The sequence below is a fragment of the Vulpes vulpes genome, chromosome 2 (assembly GCF_048418805.1).
Source record: "Vulpes vulpes isolate BD-2025 chromosome 2, VulVul3, whole genome shotgun sequence".
Taxonomy (NCBI): domain Eukaryota; kingdom Metazoa; phylum Chordata; class Mammalia; order Carnivora; family Canidae; genus Vulpes; species Vulpes vulpes.
The window spans coordinates 21,357,580-21,376,304 of record NC_132781.1 but is presented as its reverse complement, the minus strand read 5'-3'; the positions used below and the strand labels follow the sequence as shown (position 1 = coordinate 21,376,304).

Below are 18,725 nucleotides of genomic sequence, written 5' to 3'. Positions count from 1 at the left end.
TTTCTCCACAACCTCTCCAACAGTTGTTGTTTCCTGTCTTGTTAATTTTCACTGGTGTGAGGTGATATCTCATTGTGGTTTTGATTTGTATTTCCCTGATGGCCAGTGATGTGGAGAATTTCCTCATGTGCTTGTTGGCCATGTCTATGTCTTCCTCTGTGAGATTTCTGTCCATGTCTTTTGCCCATTTCATGATTGGATTGTTTGTTTGCGGTTGAGTTTAATAAGTTCTTTATAGATCTTGGATACTAGCCCTTTATCTGATACGTCATTGGCAATTATCTTCTCCCATTACTTAGGTTATCTTTTAGTTTTGTGCACTGTTTCTTTAGCTGTGCAGAAGCTTTTGATCTTAAGTCCCAATAATTTATTTTTGCTTTTGTTTCCCTTGCCTTCATGGATGTATCTTGCAAGAAGTTGCTGTGGTCAAGTTCAAAAAGGGTGTTGCCTGTGTTCTCCTCTAGGATTTTGATGGATTCTTGTCTCACATTTAGATCTTTCATCCATCTTGAGTTTATCTTTGTGTATAGTGTAAAGAATGGTCCAGTTTCATTCTTCTGCATGTGGCTGTCCAATTTTCCCAGCACCATTTACTGAAGAGACTTTTTTCCAGTGGATAGTCTTTCCTGCTTTGTCGAATATTAGTTGACCATAAAGTTGAGGGTCCACTTCTGGATTCTCTATTCTGTTCCATTGATCTATGTGTCTGTTTGTGTGCCAGTGCCACACCGTCTTGATGACCACAGCTTTGTAGTACAACCTGAAATCTGGCATTGTGATGCCCCCAGATATGGTTTTCTTTTTTAAAATTCCCCTGGCTATTCGGGGTCTTTTCTGATTCCACACAAATCTTAAGATGATTTGTTCCAACTCTTTGAAGAAAGTCCATGGTATTTTGATAGGGATTGCATTAAATGTGTAAATTGCCCTGGGTAGCATTGACATTTTCACAATATTAATTCTTCCAATCCATGAGCATGGAATATTTTTCCATCTCTTTGTGTCTTCCTCAAATTCTTTCAGAAGTGTCCTATAGTTTTTAGGGTAGAGATCCTTTACCTCTTTGGTTAGGTTTATTCCTAGCTATCTTATGCTTTTGGGTGCAATTGTAAATGGGATTGACTCCTTAATCTCTCTTTCTTCAGTTTCATTGTTAGTGTATAGAAATGCCACTGAAATCTGGGCATTGATTTTGTATCCTGCCACACTGCCAAATTGCTGTATGAGTTCTAGCAATCTTGTGGTGGAGTCTTTTGGGTTTTCTATGTACAATATCATGTCATCTCCAAAGAGGGGGAGTTTGACTTTTTCTTTGCCAATTTGAATGCCTTTTGTTTCTTTTTGTTGCCTGATTGCTGACTAGGCTAGGACTTATAGTACTATGTTGAATAGCAGTGGTGAGAGTGGACATCCCTGCCGTGTTCCTGATCTTAGGGGAGAGGATCCCAGTGTTTCCCCATTGAGAATGATATTTGTGGTGGGATTTTTGTACATGGCTTTTAAGATGCTGAGGAATATTCCCTCTATCCCTACACTCTGAAGAGTTTTGATCAGGAACGGATGCTGTATTTTGTCAAATGTTTTCTCTGCATCTATTGAGAGGATCTATAGTTCTTGTTTTTTCTCTTGTTGATATGATCTATCATGTTGATTGTTTTGCGAGTGTTGAACCAGCCTTGCATCCCGGGGATAAATCCCACTTGATTATGGTGAATAATCTTCTTAGTATACTGTTGGATCCTATTGGCTAGTATCTTGTTGAGAATGTTTGCATCTGGGCAGCCCCGGGTGGCTCAGCAGTTTAGCGCCACCTTTAGCCCAGTTTGTGATCCTGGAGACCCGGGATCGAGTCCCACATCGGGCTCCCTGTATGGAGCCTGCTTCTCCCTCTCCCTGTGTCTCTGCCAATCTCTCTCTCTCTCTCTCTCTCTCTCTCTCTCTCTCTCTCCCCCCGTGTATGTGTGTGTGTGTGTGTGTGTGTGTGTGTGTCATGAATAAATAAATAAAATCTTTTAAAAGAGAGAGAGAGAATGTTTGCTTCTGTGTTCATCAGGGATATTGGTCTATAATTCTCCTTTTTGGTGGGGTCTTTGTCTGGTTTTGGAATTAAGGTAATGCTGGCCTCATAGAAGTTTGGAAGTATTCCATCTCTTTCTACCTTTTGGAAGAATAGGTATTGAAGAATTTTGGAAGATATTTCGGAAGAATATCTTTGGTAGAATAGGTATTGTTTCTTCTTTAAACGTTTGTTAGAATTCCCCTGGGAAACCATCTGGCCCTGGACGTTTGTGACTTGGGAGGTTTCTGATGACTGCTTCAGTTTCCTCCCTGGGTATCAGCCCGTTCAGGTTTTCTATTTATTCCTGTTCCAGTTTTGGTAGTTTGTAGTCTTGCAGAAATATGTCCATTTCTTCTAGATTGCCTAATTTATTGGCATATAGCTGCTCATAGTAAGTTTTTAAAATTGTTTGTATTTCCTTGGTATTGGTGGTGATCTCTCCTTTTTCATTCATGATTTTATTAATTTGAGTCTTTTCTCTTTTGTTTTTAATAAGGCTGCCTAATGGCTTATCTATCTTATGAATTCTTTCAAAGAACCAACTCCTGGTTTTGTTGATCTGATCCACAGTTCTTTAGGACTCTATTTCATTGAGTTCTTCTGGAATCTTTATTAACTGTCTTCTTCTGCTGGGTGTAGGACCTATTTGCTGTTTTTTTCTCCAGGTCCTTAGGTGCAAGGTTAGCTTTTGTATTTGAGTTCTTTCCAGTTTTTTGAGGTATGCTTGTATTGTGATGTATTTCCCCCCTCAGAACTGCTTTTGCTATATCCCAAAGATTCTGATGGTTGTATCTTCATTCTCATTAGTTTCCATGATCCTTATAATTCTTCTCTGATTTCATGGTTGACACTTTCATATTTTAGCAGGATGGTATTTAATCTCCACGTGTTTGAATTCCTTCCAAACTTCTTCTTGTAGTTTAGTTCTGGTTTCAAAGCATATGTTCTGAAAAAATGCAGAGAACAATCCCAAACTTTTGGTATCAGTTAAGACCTGATTTGTGACCCAGTATATGGTCTATTCTGGAGACAGCTCCATGTGCACTTGAGAAGAATGTGTATTCAGTTGCGTTTGGATGTAAGCTTCTGTAAATATCTGTGAAATCCATCTGGTCCAGCGTATCATTTAAAGCTCTTGTTTCTTTGGAGATGTTGTGCTTAGAAGATCTATCTATTGAAGAAAGAACTGTGTTCAAGTCTCCCAGTGTAAGTGTAGTATTATCTAAGTATGTCTTAACTTTGGTTATTAATTAATTGATATACTTGGCAGCTCCCACATAGGGACATAAATATTCATGATTGTTAGGTCCTCTTGTTGGATAGATCCTTTAAGTATTATATAGTGTCCCTCTTCATCTCTTACAACAATCTTTGGGATAAACTTTAGTTTATCTGATATGAGGATGTCTACCCCTGCTTTCTTTGAGGACCATTTGAATGGTAAATGGTTTCCAACCTTTTATTTTCAAGCTGTAGGTGTCCTTAGGTCTAAAATGAGTCTCTGGGTGGCGCAGCGGTTTGGCGCCTGCCTTTGACCCAGGGCGCGATCCTGGAGATCCGGGATCGAATCCCACGTCAGGCTCCCGGTGCATGGAGCCTGCTTCTCCCTCTGCCTGTGTCTCTGCCTCTCTCTCTCTCTCTCTGTGACTATCATAAATAAATAAAAAAAATTAAAATAAAAAAATAAAATGAGTCTCTTGTGACAGCAAATAGATGGGTCTTGCTTTTTTATCCAGCCTGAAACCCTGCACCTTTTGATGGGGTCATTAAGCCCGTTCACGTTCAGAGTTACTATTGAAAGATATGAGTTTAGTGTCATCAGAATACCTATTCAGTCCCTGTTTTTTGTGGATTATTTCTTTGTACTTCCTCTTCTTTTACAGAGTCCCCCTTAATATTTCTTGCAGTACTGGTTTGGTGGTCACATATTCCTTCAGTTTATACCTATGTTGGAAGCTCTTTATCTCTCCTTCTATTCTGAATGAGAGCCTTGCTGTATAAATTCTTCTCATTTAGGACCTTGAATATATCCTGCCAGCCCTTTCTGGCCTGCGAGGCCTCTGTGGAGAGGTCTGCTGTTAACCTAATACTTCTCCCCATAAAGGTTAGGGATCTCTTGTCTCTTGCTGCTTTAAGGATTTTCTCTTTGGAATTTGCAAGTTTTACTATTAAATGCTGGGGTGTTGAATGTTTTTTATTGATTTTAGAGGGGATCTCTCTATCTCCTGGATCTGAATGTCTGTTTCCCTTCCCAAGTTAGGGAAGTTCTCAGCTATGATTTGTTCAAATACACTTTCTGGTCCTTCGTCCTTTTCGGCGCCCTCTGGAACCCCAATTAAACATAGATTTTTCCTTTGAGGCTGTCATTTATTTCCCTCAACTTTCCTCATGATCTTTTAATTGTTTTTCTCTTTTTTCCTCAGTTTCCTTCCTTGCCATCGACTTGTCTTCTATGTCACTCACTCTTCTCCTAACTCATTAACCCTCATGGTTAGGACCTCCAGTTTAGATTGCATCTCATTTAATTGATCTTTAATTTCGGCCTGATTAGATCTAAATTCTGCAGTCATAAAGTCTCTTGAATCCTTTATGCTTTTTTCCAGAGCCACCAGTAGCTTTATAATTGTGCTTCCAAATTGGCTTTCTGACATTGAATTGTAATCCAAATTCTGTAACTCTGTGGGAGAGATTACTGCTTCTGATTCTTTTGTGGTGAGTTCTTCCTTCTAATCATTTTGCTCAGTGCAGAATGACTAAAAACAAGTTGTACTGGAAAAAGAGAAAAAGGAGGGCAAACAAAAAAACAAGGAGGGGTATCCTCTCATTCTATATTGTAAGTCCCTCGACTTCCACTGGAGCTTTCCAGCACTGCTCGGTCAAGAACTTGCTCTTCCCCTATCCGTCCAGCTGTTCTTCTTGGGACTGGCTGCTGTGCTGATTCTCAGATTCCCTACCCCCTTGCTTTTCTTTTGTCAATACTAGTAAAAATCATGCGCTGCCCTGCCCCCTGCCAGGTGCACGGTTCAGTAGGAGCTGTTTATCCTGTGAGACCCCTGTTCCCTGGCGGCCCTGCTCAGTCCCAGGCACAAGGTGACACCAGGAGGAACAACAACAGTGGCGGCAGCCAGCCCTCCAGCTCTAGAGTCAGCTCCCGCAGTAACTACCACAGTCTCCCAGTCCACAGGGGCCTGACGCTCTGGGGGCAGGCGAGGGGCACTGCTCTGCACAGCTTGGGGCCGCCCGACAGCAGGAGCGTCCCTGCCGTCCTGTGACCTCCCAGCCTCTGCCTGTCCTGGGGGGAACACCAGATCCTGGGCTGTGTTCCCCAGCGCCTTGGGCTCTGGGGCCTGCACCGCTGGAATTGCGCTCCCAGGGCCCGTAGCCCCCTCCGCGTGGAACTGCCACCTGAGCCACAGCCTGAGCTGGCCCCGGGGCCCCGCAAGGCACACACTTCAGCCCTTTAGGGAGCTTAGCACGTGTGTGGCGTGCTGTTCCCCGGGGACAGTCCCTCTGTTAGTGACCCTGGGAGCCGGGGACACCACTGCCCGTCCTGGAATCCTGCCCGAGTTCCCTGCAAGCACTTTTCCGACCGGGAAGAATCTCTTCTCACTTCTCTGGGCCTGGACTTTCCTGCCCGGAGGCTCTCGCCGCTCAGCCTTAGCCCGACTCCTCACAGGGGCCCCTCCCCTTTGGATGTTTTTTTTATTTCTTTATTTTTTTCCGTCTTCCTACCTTGATAGAAGCGTGAACTCTTCTCACTGTAGCATTCCAGCTGTTCTCTCTTTAAATCTCAGGCCGAATTCGTAGGTTTTCAAGATGATTTGAAAGTTATCTAGGTAACTTGGTGGGGACAGGTGACTTGGGGACCCTACTCTTCCACCATCTTGCCCTGCCTCCCCTCAATTTCATTCTTAAGTGGTATATAGTTTTCAGAGTATAAATCTTTTACCTCTTTGGTTACATGTATTCTTTTTTTGTATATTATTTATTGGAGTTCAATTTGCCAACATATAGTGTAACACCAGTGCTCATCCCATAAAGTGCCCCTCTCAGTGCTTGTCACCCAGTCACCCCATGACCCTGCCCACCTGCCCTTCCAATACCCCTTGTTTGTTTCCCAGAGTTAGGAGTCTCTCATGTTTTGTCACCCTAATTTTTCCCACTCATTTTTCCTCCTTTCCCTTATAATCCCTTTCACTATTTCTTATATTCCCCATATGACGGAAACCACATAATGATTGTCCTTCTCCAATTGATTTACTTCACTCAGCATAACATCTTCCAGTTCCATCCACATCTAAGCAAATGGTGGGCATTTGTCATTTCTAATGGCTGAGTAATATTTTATTGTATATATAGACCACATCTTCTTTATCCATTCATCTGTCAATGGACATTGAGACTCCTTACACACTTTGGCTATTGTGGACACTGCTACTATAAACATTGGGGTGCAGGTGTCCCGGCATTTCACTGCATCTATATATTTGGGATAAATCCCCAGTAGTACAATTGCTGAGTTGTAGAGTAGCTCTACTTTGAACTCTTTAAGGAACCTCCACAGTTTCAGAGTGGCTGTACCAGTTCACATTCTGAAAGCCTTTCCCTTAAGATCAGGAACACAACAGGGATGTCCACTCTCACCACTGGAATTCAACATAGTACTAGAATTCCTAGCTTCAGCAATCAGGCAACAAAAGAAATAAAAGGCATTCACATTGGCAGAGAAGAAGTCAAACTCTCCCTCTTTCCAGATGACATAGAAACCCAAAAGACTCCACTTCAAGATTGCTAGAACTTATACAGCAATTCGGCAGTGTGGCAGGATACAAAATCAATGCCCAGAAATCAATGGCATTTCTATACACTAACAATGAGACTGAAGAAAGAGAAATTAAGGAGTCAATCCCATTTACAATTGCACCCAAAAGAATAAGATAGCTAGGAATAAACCTAACCAAAGAGGTAAAGGATCTCTACCCTAAAAACTACAGAACACTTCTGAAAGAAATTGAGGAAGACACAAAGAGATGGAAAAATATTCCATGCTCATGGATTGGAAGAATCAATATTGCTAAAATGTCAATGCTACCCAGGAAAATTTACATGTTCAATGCAATCCCTATCAAAATATCATGGACTTTCTTTTTTAAGATTTTATTTATTTATTCATGAGAGAGAGAGAGAGGCAGAGACACAGGCCGAGGGAGAAGCAGGCTCCATGCAGGGAGCCCAATGCAGACTTTGATCCCAAGATGCAAGGATCACACCTCGAGCCAAGGCAGACACTCAACTGTTAAGCCAGTCAGGCATCCAATACCACAGACTTTCTTCACAGAGTTGGAACAAATCATCTTAAGATTTGTGTGGAATCAGAAAAGACCTCGAATAGCCAGGGGAATATTGAAGAAGAAAACTAATGCCAGGGGCATCACAATGCTGGATTTCAAGGTGTATTACAAAGCTGTGATCATCAAGACAGTGTGGTCCTGGCACAAAAACAGACACATAGATCAATGGAACAGAATAGAGAACTCAGAAATGGGCCCTCAAGTCTATGGTCAACTTGTCTTTAACAAAGCAGAAAAGACTATCCACTGGAAAAAAAGACAGTCTCTTCAATAAATGGTGCTGGGAAAATTGGACAGCCACATGCAGAAGAAGGATACTAGACCACTCTCTTACACCATATACAAAGATAAACTCAAAATGGATGAAAGATCTAAATGTGAGACAAGAATCCATCAAAATCCTAGAGGAGAACAAGGGCAACACCCTTTTTGATCTTGGCCACAGCAACTTCTAGCAAGATACATCTATGAAGGCAAGGGAAACAAAATCAAAAATGAACTATTGGGATTTGATCAAGGTAAAAGACTTCTGTACAGCAAAGAAACAGTCAACAAAACTAAAAGACAACCTACAGAATGGGAGAAGATATTTGCAAATGACATATCAGATAAAAGGCTAGAATCCAAGATCTATAAAGAACTTCTTAAACTCAACACCCAAGACAAACAATCCAATCATGAAATGGGCAAAAGACATGAACAGAAATTTCACCAAAGAAGGCATACGCATGGCCAACAAGCACATGAGAAAATGCTCTGCATCACTTGCCATCAGGGAAATACAAATCAAAACCACAATGAGATACCACCTCACACCAGTGAGAATGGGGAAAATTAACAAGGCAAGAAATAACAAATATTGGAGTGGATGTGGAGAAAGGGGAATGCTCTTGCACTGTTGGTGGGAATCTCCTCTTTCCTTCATGATTTTACTTATTTGGATCCTTTATCTTTTATTTTTGATAAGCCTGGCTAGGGATTTACCCATTTTTGTTAATTCTTTCAAAGAACCAACTCCTGGTTTCATTGATCTGTTCTCTCTTATTTTTAATTTCTGTATCATTGATTTCTGCTCTAATCTTTATTATTTCCCTTCTCTGGCTGGACTTAGGCTCTATTTGCTATTCTTTTTCCAGCACACCTAGGTGTAAGGTTAGGTTGTTATTTGAAACTTTTCTTGCCTCTTGCGGAAGGCCTGTATTGCTATCTACTTCCCTCTTAAGACTGCCTTTGTTACATCCCAAAGATTTTGGACTGTTTGCTTTTATTTTCATTTACTTCCATACATTTTTTAATTCTTCTTAATTTCCTGGTTAACCCATTCATTCTTTAGTTGAATGTTCTTTAATCTCCATGTATTTTGGTCTTTTCCAATTTTTTTCTTGTGATTGACTTGATGTTTCATAGCATTGTGGTCTGAAAGTATGCATGGTATGATTTCAATCTTTCTGTACCAGTGGAGGCCTGATTTGTGACCCAGTCTGTGATCTATTCTGGGTAATTTTCCCTGTGCACTTGAAAAGAATAATTCTACTGTCTTAGGATGAAAAGCTCTGAATATATCTGTTAAGTCCATCTGGTCTAGTGTGTCATTCAGAGCCCTTGTTTCCTTGTTTATTTTCTGCTTATACATCCCTTGCTGTGAGTGGGGTGTCAAAGTCCCCTAATATCATTGCATTATTATCAATGAATTTCTTTAAGTTTATTATTAATTGATTCATATATTTGGCTGATCCCAAGTTAGGGCCATACATATTTACAATTGTTAGATCTTCTTCTCAGATAGTAATTCCAGCTTTCTTTTGATGTCCATTAGATGGACATTAAATGGTTCTCCACCTGTCACTTTCAATGTGGAGGTGTCTTTGGGTCTAAAATGAATCTCTTGTAAGCAGCAGATTGATGGGTCCTTTTTTTACTCATTCTGATGCCCTTTGTCTTTTTATTAGAGCATCTAGGCCTTTTATATTCAGAGTAATTATTGAAAAATATGAATTTAGTGTTATTGTATTACCTATAAAGTCACTGTTCCTGTAGATTGTCTGTGTTCCTTTTTAGTCTGTTTTGCTTTTGTTCTCTTTTTCCCAAAGTGTCCCCTTTCATGTTTCGTGCAAAGATAGTTTAACATTCACAAACTCCTATAGTTTCTGCTTGTCTTGGAAACTCTTTATCTCTCCTTGTATTTTGAATGACAGCTTTGCTGGATAAAGTATTCTTGGCCGCGTATTGTTCCCATTTAGCACTTTGAATACTTCCATCCACTCCTTTATGGCCTTCCAGGTCTCAGTGGACATGTCAGCTGCTAACTTTATGTGTCTATTCTTGTAAGTTAAGGACCTTTTGTCCCTAGTGGCTTTCTGAATTCCCTATCTTTGTGTTTTGCAGGTTTTACTGTAATATATTATGGTGTTGACCTGTTTTTGTTGATTTTGAGGGGAGTTCTTTATGCATCTTGGACTTGAATGCCTATTTTCTTACTCATATTAGGGAAATCCTCAGCTATAATTTGTTCAAATATACCTTCGGCCCCTTTTTTTTTCCTCTTCTTCTAGGACTTCTATGATACAAGTTTTTTGTTTGTTTATGGAATTGCTGAGTTCCCTAAGTCTACCTTCATGATATAATAGTTTCCTTTCCCTCTTCTCAGCTTTATTATTTTCCATAATTTTATCTTCTATATCACCTATTCTCTGCTTCTTCAATCCTCGTGATTATATCCAGTTGTTTTTGCATCTCAGTTATAGCATTTTTTAATTTCAGCCTATTTTTAGGTCCTTTATCTCTGTAGCAGGGGTTTCCAGAGAAACCAGAGAAATCCCTGGTGTCTTCTGTGCTCTTTTTTCAAGCCCATCTAATAGTCTTATGGCTGCTGTTCTAAATTCTTATTCAGATATATTGCTTATATCTGTTTTGAGCAAGTTCCCTGCCTCTGATTTCTTCTTTAACTTTCTTTTGAGGAGAGTTCCTCCATCTTGTCATTTTGGCTAAGTTTCTGTCTTTTGCATATTATGGAAGCTTGTTATATTTTCTGCACCAGAGAGTAATGCTATATTAAAAAGGGGTCATATACTTTCCAGGGCCTGGCACTTTAGCAAATGCTTTTGGTATATACTCTCTGCACTTTGCTGTTGCATTTTGGGTCTTCGTTCCCATGAGTTGTCCTCTGCAGAGTTCCTCCTTGCTTGCAGTGGGGACTGTTTGGGCCTTTAACTAGGTATGCTTTGATTTGTTAAAATAAGCCTAAGAAAAAAGAAATAAAGAAAAGAAAAAGTCTGATCAAAAAAAGATAGAGAAAAGGAAAAGGTAAGAAAAAAAACCCAAAGACTATAAGTCTGATTTCAAAGAAAAAAAAAGTAAAAACAAAAGCCTTATTGGAAGGAAAATGGGAAAAGGAATGAAACAAACAAATAATTATAAGCCTGAATCTAAAGGGAAAAAAAAGAAGAAGGAAAAGAAAACAAACATCTGATGGTATTTCCAACAGAACTGAACATGATGCTTTGAAGCACTGTATGATCAGTAGGCTTGGCGCAAGAGGGGTGCTGTCTGTGCTGCTGTTTGAGGGAGAGGCCCATTGTACTGGCTCAGTCAGTGCTGACCAGTGAATATGCACTTGCCAAGCACGGGGCATGAGGACAGGTTTTGAAGTAAGCACCTCCTACCTCCATTGGGGCCCACTGCATTGATTTTGAAGTCTGACCCTATTGGTGGTGAGGGGAATATGGGGTCACCCCACTCTGTTGTCATTAGACAGGATATCTCATATCCCCTGCTGTTCAGGAAGCCCTCACAGAAAACCGAAGACCATCAGCCTCCTACATTTTATCTTTGGCACATGGCGGGGATTCAAAATTTCACATCTCCTCTGCATAGATCCAATGCCTCCACTGAAGAAGAGGTCCCTACCAGGCTGTATCTAGCTCCCTCGGTGCCAGAAAAGCAGTCGCATTGCTGCACAGTGTGTGAAATCTGTGAGTAGCAGCTGAAAAAGCATCACCAGGTTATCTACCTTGTGTATACATCTCATCACCTGTGGGAGACAGGCTATCTAACACCTGAAGGATCCTTTCTCTCAAGAGAAGCGATATAGCCTCTTTCACGTGAATTGCAGAAGGGGACCAAGCCCAGTGAGACTCAGGAGATCCCGACAACAGTTGAGGCCTCTACACCTGGTGCCTTCCCTTTCCCCAAGAGGATATGAAAAAGATCGAAAAGGGGACTCCCAAAAGCTCAGAGTATGAGATGCACAACTGAAAAACACTGTGACACAAAGAAAACTTGGCTCCAAAAGTTGAGAGTCCACGAAGATTACTTAATTTTTTATACTTAAATTCTATTTATTTATTTGACAGAGAGTGAACAAAGAAAGAACAAGGGACAGAGGGAGAGGAGGGCACTAGCAGACTCCCCATTGAGCAATAACTGAGGGATCCTGAAGCGGACCTCAGGCCCAGCCCCCAGAGACTTGACCTGAGCCAAAGTCACACTCTGAAAAAACTGAGCCAAACACATGCCACAGGGATTTTCCTCTTGTGTGGACCCAACACCGGACTCTCTCAACCACTCTCTCTCGTCTCCCTTTTCTCTCCCCAAAGAAACGGCCCCCCTCCCCTCCGTGGCACAACAGTTTTCCTCTCCCCCAATTCACTTAAACGCCCCTCATACCTGCAGGGCCATGTCCCCCAACCACACAGATCCTTCTTCCAACCTTCCTAGCAATTTCCTGGGTGTTCCACGTGCCCTGACCTCAATAGAGCTGTGTTGGAGGGATCAGGAAAGCCCAAGGGCCCCTCCTTCTCTGCCACTTAACTCCTCCCTCCTAATCCTTGAAGGAATTCTTAAAGTACATCCTAAGGTTCCCATGGTAGAAGTGAGGAAATTGGGACAGAGATAGGTAATGTCAGAGTTTGGTTTTTCCCAGAAGCTACTCTGAAGAACAGCGCTCAGGCATGTGGTTTCCTGCGGGAGGGAGGGCAGATCCCACTGGTTGGAAGGTGGGCAAGTGATACAGGATGGAGGCCAGCGTCACAGTTTTCAACTGGCTCGATCCTGAGAAAAATACCAGAAAAAATAGAAACAGCCATGTCAGGATTCTCCTATTTCAGGAGCAAGGACGGCCCTGCAGTCACATAAACCAACTCTCCAGAAGCATCGGCTGAGCGTTTCTGTCAGTGCGGCACACACCCAGGCAACATGACATCCTGCTGTTGCATGAAAACAAGCATGAAAGCCCCAAGACATACAGATGCAGACCTGCTGCTGCGTAGAGATTGCCCTGAACACAGGAAGATCTGAGATCTATGGCTGGCATGTGTAAGGCATCATCTACAGTCTACGATTTTCTCCACTCAGACCCCACATTTCCTCCTTCACGATGGCAGGCAGGCACAATTTGTGTAAAAGGAAGACAGAGGAGAGAGAAGAGGGAAAAGAGGAGGAGAAGGGATGGCACGGGGGGAGGGAGGAAGAGGAAACAGTAACTGTGGAGTCAGTGCCATTAAATATCTCACTCTGCTGATGAGCAAGGTGAGGACTGGGGTCACCGACTCATCCCAAACTGCCCCGCTTATACCATTGAAAGGCCCACGGCCTGGGAAAACACTCATTTCTGGGTAAATCAGAGCAGGACTGCTGGTCACTCAGGAAGTATGTTCATGGATGCTTGTTTAGTCCTGTTTCTATCCACCTGCTCCATTCGGCCTTGACATATGGAAGACATGATGCCAGATGTCCTCCACCCAAGTGTCTTTGATTGCACTGCCCTATGCAAATGGGGTAGGGTGCTCCAAGAGACAGATGCCTGCGGGCGTCTGGAATGAGGCGCTTTGGGGAAACAGACTCGGGCTCCAGCGTGATTGCAATTCATCACTATGAACATATCAACATCAAGCTCCCTTCACCTCAGGGATACTCCCAGTCTGCATGCAACCAAAGTAGCAATGCTGGGCAAGGGGCACGAAATTGACTCACCAGCCACTTCCCAGGAACTGCATCACGTGATCCCATGGCCCCGGAAGCAAGAACCAGGCTGCTAATGTGACCACCTTGCTTCCCTCTGACAATGTTCCTATGAGTTACTCTCAATTAAGAAACATGTTAAGCAACTATTCCCTAGGGATTCCTAACACTTAGGGAACTTCCTCTTCTACCAGGCGCCAGTGACTATGGAAAACGGTATAAACAAGGGAAGTCCTGCCCATTGGTCCATACGTTGGGGGTGCGGGGGTCCAGTGTATAAAAGCCCCAGAATGCAAGGAGGCATCAGTCAGAATCTGAGAACGTCACCTCAGAACAGAAGCCCACGCCTCCACTGCGACACCATGAGTGAATCGTGCTGCTCCCCGTGCTGCCAGCCCACGTGCTGCAGGACCACCTGCTGCCAGCCCAGCTGCTGTGGATCCAGCTGCTGCAAGCCTTGCTGCTGCCGCCCAACGTGCTGTCAGACCACCTGCTGCAGGACCACGTGCTGCAAGCCCGCATGCTGTGTGTCCAGCTGCTGCCAGCCCAGCTGCTGTGAGTCCAGTGGCTGCGGGTCCAGCTGCTGCCAGCCTTGCTGCTGCCGCCCAACGTGCTGTCAGACCACCTGCTGTAGGACCACCTGCTGCAAGCCCGCATGCTGTGTGTCCAGCTGCTGCCAGCCCAGCTGCTGTGGGTCCAGTGGCTGCGGGTCCAGCTGCTGCCAGCCTTGCTGCTGCCGCCCGACGTGCTGTCAGACCACCTGCTGTAGGACCACCTGCTGCAAGCCCGCATGCTGTGTGTCCAGCTGCTGCCAGCCCAGCTGCTGTGGGTCCAGTGGCTGCGGGTCCAGCTGCTGCCAGCCTTGCTGCTGCCGCCCAACGTGCTGTCAGACCACCTGCTGTAGGACCACCTGCTGCAAGCCCGCATGCTGTGTGTCCAGCTGCTGCCAGCCCAGCTGCTGTGGGTCCAGTGGCTGCGGGTCCAGCTGCTGCCAGCCTTGCTGCTGCCGCCCAACGTGCTGTCAGACCACCTGCTGTAGGACCACCTGCTGCAAGCCCACATGCTGTGTGTCCAGCTGCTGCCAGCCCAGCTGCTGTGGGTCCAGTGGCTGCGGGTCCAGCTGCTGCCAGCCTTGCTGCACCCCCGTAATCTGCAGGAGAACCTGCTACCAGCCCACCTGCTGCTGCCTGCCCGGGTGCCTAGCCCAAGGCTGTGGATCCAGCTGCTGCCAGCCTTGCTGCTGCTGAGCAACTTGCTATAGCCTCAGCACTCCCCGGAATATATATCCTACGCCATTTTGCCAAAGTTCCTGTCTTACGAGAAGTTGCTCCCTCGGCTTTCCTGGGAACACATGCAGTGTAACTGCCCCTGCCATCTTTCTCAGCAATGCTTATGAGTCTATGGAGGGAATGCAATCTACTTCCATTTGATTGGATTCTAGTGTCTCTGGTTTACTGTACCAATTGCTGAGCCACTCCATTTGGTCAACCCCAGATGCTGGTCAACATCCATTGATTCACACTCTCAGTCTCCGAAAAGTGATCATCACCTTCACTTCTACAGCATATAAACACACCCTTATGAGTGCATAGTTAGCTCTCCGCAGTGATCAGTAGTGATCATCTTTTTAGATAGATGCATTATACTTAGTAAGTCCTGCCAGTTTACTAAGCTCTTTGCAATGGCTTTGAACTTTCTACCTTCCGTTCTTTCCTAATAAAATCTGTGTCATCCTGCATCCAATGTTTGTAGGTTCGTATCGTTTTTCGTGTGTGTGTGTGTGTGTGTGTGTTATTACAGCACTTCCTTTATGAAGTCCTTCTTGAAGATTTACTTTAAGAATATGTATACACATAGGTAGATACGACGCCCAAAAGTAAATTGAAGGTTCAATATATTTATTATCTCATTCAGTTATCACAATTGTCCCACAAATCAGGCAGAGCCCACATTAGCATTCCATTTTCGTTCTCACTTAGGGAGCAGGAAATGCTTGACCATACAGCAAATAATTGACAGAAGCAGGTCCTTTGATTTCAGGTCAAAGACTTTATTAGTTACATCTTTCTAAAAATAGAAATAATCCTGGTGATAGGGCATAAGGGAGGCATGCATTCTGAGTTGTTTCAATAACAAAGGAAATAATTATATCTTTTCCATACAGAACCATTTCAGTCTACAAACCTCTTCTTAATCCTTCTTCTCAGCTTTATGACCAATATGCCTTTAAGAGTTCTGGTTAATGAAAAGGGGGTTTGCAACTTCTCTGTCATGAGGTTCATTAGCACATATAGTGTTCCTGGCCCTATTCTTGCCGAGGGGAACCTGTTCTTTGTTGTCATGGATTGGCGTACTGGTATCATTGCATTTATCTCTTTTTTTTAAGAGCTATTTATTTATTTATTTGTTTGTTTGTTTGTTTGAGAGAGAGCATGAGTGGGAAAGGCAAGGTGGAGAGAGAATCTCAAACAGACTCCCCCCAGGAGCATAGAGCCTGACCCAGGGCTCAGTCTCACAACCCTGAGATCATGATCTGAGCCAAACCCAAGAGTGGATGCTTCACTGACTCCGCCACCCAAGTGCCCCTCATTTCATTCATCTTAAAGAAATTGGTACGAAGAATCACCCTTGCAAGCACACAAGCTCAGGCCACAATGCCAAGGCTCTCAAACGTTGAGGCAATTTGATCTCCTGACCTGGACATTGTACAGAGAAAAGAAGTTTGTAGAGTCCTGATCGCTGAGGTACCCATGCAGTTGGCATAGGCTGCTTTGATCCAATCACAGTCTTGAGGCGGTAAACAAGAAGAGAACGATTTCCTGTGTTCTTTTCTTTTAAGATTTTCTTTCTTTGTTCGTGAGAGACACCGGGAGAGAGGCTGAGACATAGGCAGAGGGAGAACAGGCTCCCTGTTGGGGGGTCGATGTGGGACTCCATTCCAGGACCCCAGGATCACCACCTGAGCTGAAGGCAGATGCTCAACCACTGAGCCACCAGGCTTCCCCAACTTCCTGTGTTCTGTGAGATAAAGACACACAGGCTAGAGGAAATTCACATCCGAATTTTCAAGAAAAGGAGGATAAAGGAGAAGGAAAACAGAAACGGAGCAGAAAGGATGCAATCTTCCAAGTCAAGACGGATGTTAGTTAGGTTACCTCCCCAGAGGAGGAAACCTGGATCTTTGGGTGAAAAGCTGAATAATAAGGACAACTGCCAAGGCACCCAGCAGGACAAGGATAAGGAAGGCTCTGGGCAGAAAATAAGAGGTTTTGATCATGGCCACCTTCTCAAGAGATATAAAAATGCTTTGGAATAGTTAACACACTACATGTGACAGAGAGGATCATCTTCCTAGAGGACGTATCTGGAATTCTCTGCCACAGTACTTCCGTTTACAAGGCAGAGAACGTATGGGAAGAATTCCTGACATGTCCTGAGGACCTGCCCCACACTGGGCACTCAGAGAGATGCTTTACCCGCACAGTCTGTATTTGTCATACAGTCCTGGAAAGTGAGCATCACTACTTCCATATTGGAGCTGAGGAAACCAGTGTTGAGGAAAGTAACTTGTTCAAAATCGCATGTGCGCTGAAACTCCATCTTGGTTTCAAAAACAGAGCTGTTTGGTGGGCTACACATGAAATGATGAACACAGAAATCAGTGCAACAAAACCGAGAGTCCACAAATAGACACACGATTATTAGGCATTGAATTTTGCAGAAAGGTGCCACGTTTATAGGCAGAGAAAGTGTAGTCTTTTAAACAGATGGTGTTGGAACAATTAAACAGACATGTCCCCCCATTCGTCAAAATAAAGTTCAACCCATACCTCATATCATATACAACGTCCGACTCAAATAGATTATAGCCCCAAAGGTAAAGCCTAAACCTACAGAACTTCCAGACAGAAATCTAGAGAAAGGTTCTAGAGAGCTTCTGGCTTCCAGCCCCACCCCATTATGGGGCCTACTTCTGTTTGTGCCAACTTCGGAGGATGCTGCTGGCTTGCACTATCCGTTTTCTGTACTACTCTCCTTCAATCCTTGTGCAACTCTTCATCTCCAATTTTATGTTCAGTCATTAGTTTCTCTATCATAGAAGACGGTACATCTTGGTTTTGAGATTTGGAATTGTTAAGAACACTGTTCGAATTCCTCTTCTGCTACTCACTAGCTACATGTGTTGGGCAACACATAAGCTGTATTTACGTTCCCTCATGAAACTTTCTCCTACATTTTGTGTCATCCATCTATTTTTATTGAGAGAGAGAGAGAGAGACAGAGAGAGAGAGAGAGAGAGAGAGAGAGAGGGAAAGCGCGCATTGCAGGGGTGTGGGACAGAGAAAGAAGGAAGGGACGAGCGGTCTCCCACTGAGCTCCCACTGAGAGAGCCTGATGCGGGCCTCAGCCCCAGGACCCAGAGATCATGACCTGAGCCAAAGTCAGACTCTGAACAAACTGAGCCACACACGTGCCCCAGGGACTTTTCCTCTTGTGTGGACCCAGCACGGGACTCTCTCAATCCCTCTCTCTTGTCTCCCTTTTCTCTCCCCGCAGAAACGGCCCCCCTCCCCTCCGTGGCACAACAGTTTTCCTCTCCCCCAATTCACTTAAACGCCCCTCATACCTGCAGGGCCATGTCCCCCAACCACACAGATCCTTCTTCCAACCTTCCTATCAATTTCCTGGGTGTTCCAAGTGACCTGACCTCAATAGAGCTGTGTTGGAGGGATCAGGAAAGCCCAAGGGCCCCTCCTTCTCTGCCACTTAACTCCTCCCTCCAAATCCTTGAAGGAATTCTTAAAGTACATCCTAAGGTTCCCATGGTAGAAGTGAGGAAATTGGGACAGAGATAGGTAATGTCAGAGTTTGGTTTTTCCCAGAAGCTACTCTGAAGAACAGCGCTCAGGCATGTGGTTTCCTGCGGGAGGGAGGGCAGATCCCACTGGTTGGAAGGTGGGCAAGTGATACAGGATGGAGGCCAGCGTCACAGTTTTCAACTGGCTCGATCCTGAGAAAAATACCAGAAAAAAATAGAAACAGCCATGTCAGGATTCTCCTATTTCAGGAGCAAGGACGGCCCTGCAGTCACATAAACCAACTCTCCAGAAGCATCGGCTGAGCGTTTCTGTCAGTGCGGCACACACCCAGGCAACATGACATCCTGCTGTTGCATGAAAACAGCCAGCCCCGAGACATACAGATGCAGACCTGCTGCTGCGTAGAGATTGCCCTGAACACAGGAAGATCTGAGATCTATGGCTGGCATGTGTAAGGCATCATCTGCAGTCTACGATTTTCTCCACTCAGACCCCACATTTCCTCCTTCACGATGGCAGGCAGGCACAATTTGTGTA

At 44.1% G+C, this 18,725-nt stretch overlaps 1 protein-coding gene across 1 annotated transcript; it reads left to right on the top strand.

The window, feature by feature from the left end:
• Positions 1-13,679: 13,679 nt before the first annotated feature.
• Positions 13,680-15,106, top strand: LOC140597750 (uncharacterized). Its single transcript, XM_072747268.1, has one exon. It carries the CDS (start codon positions 13,731-13,733, stop codon positions 14,613-14,615), a length of 885 nt encoding a protein of 294 aa, XP_072603369.1. The 5' UTR covers positions 13,680-13,730; the 3' UTR covers positions 14,616-15,106.
• The last annotated feature ends 3,619 nt before the right edge of the window (positions 15,107-18,725 follow it).

Bases quoted from the DNA above. Each gene is read 5' to 3' on its own strand.
- LOC140597750 (XM_072747268.1), top strand. From the start codon at position 13,731: ATGAGTGAATCGTGCTGCTCCCCGTGCTGCCAGCCCACGTGCTGCAGG.